At 39.7% G+C, this 9,596-nt stretch overlaps 1 protein-coding gene across 3 annotated transcripts in view; it reads right to left on the minus strand.

The window, feature by feature from the left end:
• LOC147031515 (caspase-8-like) overlaps positions 1-9,596 on the minus strand; it is a 119,762-nt gene that overhangs the window by 42,666 nt on the left and 67,500 nt on the right. For all 3 annotated transcript variants that reach the window (XM_085864317.1, XM_085864325.1, XM_085864333.1), the window contains exons 5-8: positions 2,088-2,176; positions 1,908-1,929; positions 1,688-1,810; positions 1,216-1,277 (exon numbers count right to left, since the gene is read on the minus strand). In XM_085864317.1, the coding sequence (XP_085720443.1) occupies positions 1,216-1,277; positions 1,688-1,810; positions 1,908-1,929; positions 2,088-2,176 (296 nt within the window). The remainder of the gene's footprint in view (positions 1-1,215; positions 1,278-1,687; positions 1,811-1,907; positions 1,930-2,087; positions 2,177-9,596) is intronic.

A 9,596-nucleotide genomic window follows, 5' to 3' on the forward strand; every position in this document is an offset into this window, starting at 1 on the left:
GACGATCAGAAGTGGTGGTGAACAGCTGTTTAGAAGGCCTGGAGGGAAGCATGGGATTGAACAGAGTGTGGGAGTTTATTCCAAAGGTGGGAAAAAAAGAGGAATGCAAGAGTGAAGAAGGTGAGCAGTGATTCGTGATTTTGGTAGTTTTACCAGAAGGGGGTTGTTGGTGGACCTTGAGCGCCCTGCAGAAATATGGTGGGGACAAATCGCAGACAGAGCTTGGGGAGCGAGTCCGGAGAGGAGACGGTAGAAGACAGAAAGACCACCGACTTGCCTGCGATGAGAGATTGAGAGGTCCAAAGACTCAGCCTCATCACGGGAGATGCTAATGATACGAAATGCCTTGGTTTCCACAGCGTGAAGCCGAGACAGGTGAGAGGCAGGAGCACCAGCCAAGAGGGGAAAGCAGTACTCTATCAGGCTGTGGACAAAAGCTTTGTTTGTGGTCAGGAGCTCAGGTGGGCCAAGGAAGGACTTTGCACGACGAAGGATTCCCAGTCGGCGACTGGCTTTGGAGGCCAGGTTGGATGTGGCTTTCCCAGGAAAGATCATGGCAGATAGTGAGAACCAGAAACTTGAAAGAAAGGACTTCTTCCAGAGGATTGTTGAGAAAGCAGATTGGGGGTGGGGGGGGGGGTTCTAAACAGTCCTTTCGGAGAGACATAGTGAGAGTGTGAGATGCAATGAGACATAGTGAGAGTGTGAGACGAGTGTGAGAGGATGACAGTTTGTAGCTGGTTCGGGATTCAATCCTAGGCAAGACACCTTCGAGGTGACTGTGCATACCTCCAAGCCATCCTGTCAGCTTTGAGGCCAATATATCTCCTTATGCAACACATCTCTTGGTCACAATAATTTCACAATGTTCACATGATGATATCTCATAATCTTTGTGATTAAAGGCATGAAAAAGAGATTTACTACATTCATACATTGATTGTTAACTCACAATTTTTCATTCTCACAATTCACAAACAACTCAATTTTTCTTTGAAAAATAGAAAATAAAATCTCACAATTCTCAATATGATTTGCATGCATTAAATGAGAATGATGTATTCTACAAAAGTTATCGATATGAAAAAAAACAGCATCTGGCAATATGATCGATACATTGATCGCATTATTTATTTACAAAGAAAAGTGTATGTTAATATGAGATATAAAAAGGAAATTGACAAGCATGCATTAAATTTGCATGCAGGCATTTACCTCAATGGTTTTTTCAATGTCCGAGTTTGTCACTTGTGTCGAAAAACTATCCGAAGAATCCGCTAGAAATCAGAAAAAAAAAAAACGTTAATGGATTGGGGAGTGAAGGTTTCACAACACCCTTAAGTTATCCAAATCACCATCAAGATAAATGGAAACTAAATGCAATGAGGTGAAAAGCATGCTGTATTTTATGGCCATTCATGAATGTCCAAAGGTGAAAAAAATGGCCACCTCCACAGATATTCGCAAATTGCATTTCCTGCTTCTTGTTGCAATTTTCTTTTCTTTTTTTTTAATTCTCACAATCACAAGGAAGTAAAGTTGAAAAAAAACTTTTGCAATCAGATGGAGCAATTCTTAATTTTTAACATACAGTGCAATTTATGTGTTTTGAAGGATTTTTCTATATTTACTTATTTATTTTTTTTACAAAAAGCACCACTCTTGTTATGATAAAAAAGAATCATACGTAAATGTCCTGTCTCCTCAAGACTGAGGTGAGTCTGTTCAGCAACTGGGGTAGTCATTAAAGAGGATTTGTGCATCTTCTCACACATCTCTGTGATGTCATCTGGTGTTGGGATAACCTTCCCTGGGGAGGGGGAAGAAAGTTAAAATGATAATTATCCAGCAGTTAATCAGGTGTATGCCCTCTTCAAATAATCTTAACAGTGATAAATGAATTTTACCTGTTGATGTAAAAGGTTTAGCCTGTTTGTGGGGGGGGGCGGGGGGACAAAAAAAACAACATTTTAACAATAACAATCTCAGTTCATTACTCACACAACTCACAAACGAGAATCAAGTTCAAGGACACATTGTGTAGCATCTTCTGGAAAATCCATAAACGAATGCAACAATTTACTCACCTCAAATGCAAGTTTTGCAGAGGATTCAAAATGTTTTGGTGTCAAAAGGATATGAGATGGTGAGGTCTCAGGCACGGAATGACTGTTGTCTGAATACATTGTGAATAAAACAGAGCAGTCAATGGGGGGAAAAAAAACAAAAAAACCTTTATATAAGATCTAATCAAAAGATTTTTTGAACCCTTAATAATGTTAGCCTCTTGCAAAGATCAATTAGGAACTTATAACTTGTGTATAAAATTTAAAGCACTATTTTTACAGCGCGTGCGCTGTATACAATTGCACCGAGTTTGAAATGTCCCCGGCATCGTCTACCACCTCTCCGGTGGGTCCGGTGTCCCCCCGTCCCCCCCCCACGTGCCTCAATAAAGCCAATGACGGCCGTCCGGTAGATGCAGTGCGTAACTTCGACGGAAATGGCGACAATTGACGGAAATACCCGAGTATTTCAATGGAAATTTGTGAAGCTAATGTGTTATATATATGTGAAAACCATTTAATTTATTGCTTGACGGAAAAAACGAAGAAACGCTCCCCTCATGTACGAACGAACGAACGACGTCATTTCCGTCCACCATGGCATTTCGCGCCGAACGCAGAAAGCTAAGTTCTTCTTATGCCATAAACAAGTGTTTCGTCATGCATTAGTAGTTGAAATTTACTTACAACAAGAACGAAAAAATAATCTCCTCAGATTCAACAAGAACGAAAAAAAAACCCCGAAAACATCGCGTGCAGGACAAGACCAATTGAGCTGAAGGAAAAGATACTGTAACTGCACTGCTCCTGATTGGTCAAAGGACACCACGTGTGTTGTGTGGGCGGGTGTTATGCACGAGGATTCCAGCCTAAGTTCTTCTTATGCCATCATTCTCTTTAATATAACCATAAACAAGTGTTTCGTCATGCATTAGTAGTTGAAATTTACTTACAATCATTCTTTTGCGGCCTCCTGCCACGCTGTATCGAACGATTTCATTCCTTCTGTTATATATAAAGGTGCTTATCACAATAATAACAAGATTTTTACATTTCAAATATTAAGTACGCTTTTTAATTGTTTTTCAACTGAAAAAGCATAAATTACATATTTTAACATTAGTGTACTCATTTGATTCACCACACGTGGTGTATTGAAGAATTTCACTTGTTTTCTTTTGTTTTTGCTGATCTTACTATTAATGTCGAGGATATTCACAGAATGAATTTTTAATTGGAATCAAGTTACAATGAAATATTATACAAAGCTTGGTAAATCTGTTCCTGAGTCTTATGAATTCATTAAATAAGCCTTTGATGAAATGCTGTAGCCAAATGCATTGTTGATAACACAAAAAAGTAACACTTTTATTGAAATCACATCAAAAAATAAATAAATAAAAATATCCCGACTTCAAGAAGAGTATAGCTGAAATACATGCTCTGCTCACACTTCTAAAGAATGCATAGGGACAATCCAAAATTTGACATTTTCATGGTCGTACAAGCAGTGAAGAGGGGCAGGGGTTCCCTGCTCACATAAGACTTCAAATGCTTTTGAAAATGTTGATTTTAAGCCGACAAGACTACAAAAAAACAAACAAGCAACAACAAAAAAAACACCCACATCAATAAAATGGAGACATTAAACTGGAACATCTTGCATTCAGCGTGCACATCACGAGGACATCAGGCTTCATACCAAGCCTACAGCTTGATCTATATCATGGCCTGCCTCGCTTTGCAACCGGCCATACTGCGATTTCATAGCCAGACAGTGCTAGTTGTACCCAATTTTAGTGTGTGTGTGTGTGTGTGTGTGTGTGTGTGTGTGTGTGTGTGTGTGTGTGTGTGTGTGTGTGTGTGTGTGTGTGCATGTGTGTGTGTGCATGTGTGTGTGCATTTCTTCATGTATAAAGTGTTCAATGAGTGTGTGCACTTCTCTTGACCTTTGGGCTTGACACAGTGTATTCGATCGTTCCCCAAAACTATGTCTCAACAGCTGATCGCTATCTAACACATCTGTCTTTGTGAACACCAGCATATAAAGCATCATGGCATCCCACTCGGTTGCTGACTTCACGGAAATTGTGAAATACATTGCAAAATTACCCCCAGCCAGTCAAAAAAAACTCCGTAAATACCTACAAATATTTTGTCAATGCATACGTGCATGTTAACTCAAAGAAGGCTGGTCATTGAATGTGTAAAACTGTTCAGTGTCAAGCAAGTTTCTGGCAGCACAGAGATCACAAATTACTTCAAAATAGGCTACATCTTTTGTTGCATATTGCGGCTTTAATAATACATCGGCCCGATAACAGCGGTGAAGCTCAATTGACAAAGACTTGAAATTTGAAAATAGTAAAATGGTCCATTGAAGAATAAAAATATTGCCCTTAAATGCAAAAATGTGATAGTACAGTATAAAAATCTTTTCACTAATACCGTAATTTAAAATATATATAATACGCATTCTTTTTCACTCAAACTTAATCTAGATGTTGGGGTACATATAATGCATCATGGTAACAAAAATTTGTCACCATGATACATGGAAATTATTTTTTTGATTTGTTCCCATTACAAATAGTAATAAGTCAAAAACATTTTTTGCAGCGATTCCAGAACAATTTCTGAATGTACGTTGAATGATACTGCATAACCAACAAAGAAACCACATTTAAGAGGATTTCTGTCATGAGTTGTGTGTATATTAAAACTAGCCATACATTATTAAAACAGGGCCCCGCTCACTAAGGATTAAACTAAGTGTCAGTACTTAACCGTAAACAGCCAATGGGGCTTTATTGTAATGGGCTTTGATTTCATGGTACATGAAAAAAAAATCTGTCTTATAAAATCAATTTTTACATACACACAGTGAAGAAATGTTACAGTGGGTTTTTGAGGAGAACGTTTTCTTTTTGTCGGCCACGATTTCAAACATAGCAAGCACTTAGGCGAACTCACAATTCGAGATTTAACGGACCATCTAACATTCCTGTCGTCAATGGGTTACTTTGACCCCAGTATGGCGAAAGTCTCGGTGCGTATTATACATGTTAACAAACAAATTCAATACATTTCATAACAAATTTGTGGTGCGTATTATATTCGAAAAATTACAGTAATAAAAAGTCTGTTGACTAACAATTAATATATGTGTTTTTTTTGTTTTGACTTGACGAGTCAGATTCCATTTCTTTCTGAAAAAGAAGAAATTCAAAGGTTGAAAAGTACACGCATACACTCTTTGTCGGATAGTGAAAATATTGATAATTTTTCACCGTCCCTTAGCAACAACGGAGAAACTCATTACCGTTGTCTTCATCGAGTAACTAAAACAATTAAAATTGAAATAATATCACAAAGCAATTAAAAGCAAGCATACATTTGGAGTTTAGGCCGTTGGTATTTACCTTTATAAATCTGAAATTCTGATGTAAAAGCATGAGGAACGTGAGAGAAATTTAATTTGACAGCCAAAACATAAATTAATTAATTAATTGATGAACTGCGATACTCACGTAACATAACATTAGATGTTGTGAGAATGTTGTGGTGTTTATGTTAAGAATAGTGGTGATTTTTGTTAACCAATGCAAACAATTTGGTTGGTATAAATTTAACAATATCAACGATAGAGAATTTAAATGTAGATAAGATGTATAATTAGCGAAATAAAATGTGGATACAAATCACGTGACCAGTTACAAGTTGTTGACCACTGATTAAGCTAGCTGAGACCATTATGACAATCATAATTCAGTAATGACAAACAGCGATGCAATTGTACAATCAGACCATCTCAACTAAGTAGTCCAGAGCAGACTTGGAGATGCCAGCCATAACTGTTGCTGCTTGGCCATGGGTGAGGACAAAACATGTCTGATGAGATGATCCATGACCAGATATGGACAAAATGATTGGTGAGCTCATGGGGGAGTGGAAAGGGCGAGGGGGTTGTGTCCCTTGAGAAAAGAGGATCAAATCCAAAACAAAGAAAGAGATTGAGCCAGGACTGCTGACTGATAAGATGCAGTTATTGTATTGGTGTGGAGTTTTCACATGGAATCTAGACTTGGTTCAAAGCCCAGGAGAAAGTGCTCTTTTCAGCGAGTTGTGAAATTAGTCAGGAGGCCCAATGCAGAATAGTGTACGACCCTGCTGATTCCGTGTTAGAATAGTGCAACAGGTGTAAATTGACTGTCCAGACACACAGAAACGTGAATCAACTTGTTGCCAACTCTGGATATGGATAGTATGGCCGCCATGACAGTTTACAAAATGGTCGCCATTAAATACACTTTTCGTCATATTTCAGCCGCAAATTGACATGAAATTACAAAATTAGGGTCGATTTCCATGTTTTTGAGCATGCCTGAGCTGATGGGAGTATAGAAAAAAACATTGCTCCATCCATTTTCTAAAAATAATATGACTTGTTTTTCACTATATTATTTTTAAAGAAATGTTCAGGCTCGAATTAGAATGTCTGATTATACAAACCACAATCAATGAATTTTACAACTTTGCTATAAAATGAACCTAAACTACATAACTGTGTGTTTTTCTGTTACCCAGGACTAACTGAAAAATGAAAGCCGCAAGATTTCTCACAGGGGGTTCAAGGGATCGAGAAGAAGAGCATGTAGACTGGAATAAATGCTTTATTTGCCAGGACAGTTCAAAAACTAGCAAGTCAACGCCACTTCGAAAGATTACAATCGTTGGTGTGAAAACTGTAGCTGAATGTTGCAAAGAAAGAGAGAAATATAATGACGCTAAATATGTTGACTCATTCTCAAGAATCAGAAAATATTCTGTACCGGAGCACGTCGAAAAGATTCAATGTCACAAATTCTGCTATAGTGACTTTACTCACGCACAAAAAATAGACAGACTGAAGTCAAGGATTCAGCCACAATCTGTGACTTATGCAGAAGAGATACCCACAACATCAGGTTCCTCAGAGAAATACCATGTCCCAAAGTCACTAAGATCCGCGCACAGCGCTATGGATTGGTCAAAATGCGCTTTCTGCCAGACTGACATTCCTGGAAAAGCTGGTGACCTGACAAATGTTGAATTTGATCACACATCATCCAGGATGCTTCGTTTGGCCCAATTTGACCCCACCATGCATCACAGGTTTGCAGGTGTTTCAGACTTGATGGCAGCTGAAGGTAAATATCACCTCAAGTGTTATGTTTCTTTTCGCAGAAAGTATAAAAAGGAGAGTGGAGAGAAAAACCAGTCTCCTGAAAGCATCTGTTTCAGAAATGTGATGAACCAGCTTGAGAAAGAGCTGCAGAAGGGACATGTGTTTACCCTGAAAAACATCTGGGAACACTACAGCATGCTGTTATTGAATGATTTTGGAATTGAGGCTGGAGCCTACAAAAGCTACAATTTCAAGCAGAAAGTGGAGGTTCACTTTGGTAGTGACAAGGTGACATTCGTGCAGCCATTGGATGTCACAAAACCCCTCATAGTTGCGTCCTCAACTGTGACAAAGTTTGCCATGAGAACCGCCGTGAATGATTTATCTGAAGAAGGTGAAAGTTCTGAAGAAGATGAATTGGCCCAGTGCAGTCTGCCTCATCATGAGAACGAAATCCTTTGCTGGATCTTCAGAGTGGGCATAAAGATTTACAGTGACGTAAAACACTCTCCAGGGCATAGCATTATCGGTGGACTGAACACAGAAAATGCAGAGCGAATTGTACCTGAAACCCTGTACATGCTTGTAAAGCTTCTTTGTGGTGGTGACAGCACTGACAAGATGGACAATGAAGAAGCGGATGAGACAGATACCAAGAACAAAGTTCTGAGCATCTGCCAAGACATTATTCATGTGGCTTCAGGACACTGATGTCCTCATTCTCCTTGTTGCCTATCAGCCGCATCTCAGTCCCTTTCTCTGGATGAATGCAGGGACACCCAAAAAGCAACACTACATTCCCATTGACTCCATCAATATCCCAGATTCGCAGAGGGAGTCACTTCTGGCATTTCATGCAGTGACAGGTTCAGACAGCACAAGCCAGTTTGCTGGAATTGCGAAGCGCTCTGCATGGGCTGTCTTTCAAAACAACTCCCACCTGTTGAATAACCTAGGCAAAGAGGAAATTCCTGATGAGAGTGTGATTGCAGATGCTGAGTCATTTGTCTGCAGGCTTTATGACCCTCATGGCCAAGATAACTCAATTCAGCGAGTAAGATGTGATCTGTTTCTCAGTCTGACCAAAGCTATTGAGAATCTGCCTCCAACTCGCGATGCTCTGATTCTACACATCAAGCGAGCGCACTACCAGACTTTTGTGTGGAGAAGAGCCTTGGAATCTGAACCACATCTACCTGCACCTGAGAACTGTGGGTGGGAACAGGTCGTCAAAGATGGCAACGAGACATTTCAGCCGCGACTCATGACTGCACAGCCTATTACTGCTTACTGTGTAGAACTGACGACATGCAAATGCCGTGGGTCATGCTCAACTCGACGGTGCAAATGTACACGGAATGGACTGCCTTGCCCGAAAGCATGTGGATGCAAAGCCCTTTGTAGGAACCCGTTCAGTGTACAAGCCGATCAATAGCTCTGAAAATTGTACTTGGGTGTTCTCACAACACTTTTCTCTTCTGCAAAGCAACGTAATTTTGTGTTAGAAAGAATCTGACAGCTGTTGAAATAACCTTTGACTGACTGTAAACCCATCTCCATCAATAGTGCTAAACATTTTCTTTTTGACATTTGTTGCTCATATGTGCATTTTCAATTTCGTCTTTAAGTTGTCAATTATGTGAAAAGTTGTGATCCAGTACAAAAATAAAGCACAAAATAGTGTTCCTCGTGTCAGATTACATAGTATTTCACAATCATGACAAATTTCTGGCTAGTACAATTTGCAGTAAGAAAAAGACTAAATCTGATGGCGGCCATTTTGATTACTGTCATGGCGGCCATAATATTCAGATGCAGACTTGGCAACAAGTGGAACTAGACTTGGTCATGCCTAGACTCTTCAAAAACACCAGTTGCACCATTCTAACATGAAATCAGCAGCGAACCTATTTTCTAGGCTAGCTACAGATTTTGGCTTCTAGACTAAATTTAATGATCGTGGAATGAGCAGCTGGAGTATCGGTAGTATGTTGAGTGGGTTTAAGAGGCCGAACACACAAGTTGGACCTGGGCATGACGTGTACTGCAGATTTTGTAGTAGTCACTGGGCAACCTGAGCGGTGCTGGAACAGACCACCTGCAGAGATACTCCTGCACAGTACGTGGCTCCACGTGATAATGTGGGAGCTTTCCATACTCAAAGTCTGAGATGCTGCATACATGGTTTGAGAGCAGCACCATTGTGCGATCTTGTAATCCTCTCCTTCCTTTGACTGTGATAATCAGTGTCATGAAGTCCCCAGTATGTGTACATCCTTGCCAACTCTTGGTTTGAGGTCAATATTCTTCATTCAGTCCACACTCCACATGTTCCATCTGCTGCAGGAACACTGCAAGTCCTT

The sequence above is a fragment of the Eptatretus burgeri genome, chromosome 2 (genome assembly GCF_056783735.1).
Source record: "Eptatretus burgeri isolate ZD-2024b chromosome 2, Ebu_testis_v1, whole genome shotgun sequence".
Taxonomy (NCBI): domain Eukaryota; kingdom Metazoa; phylum Chordata; class Myxini; order Myxiniformes; family Myxinidae; genus Eptatretus; species Eptatretus burgeri.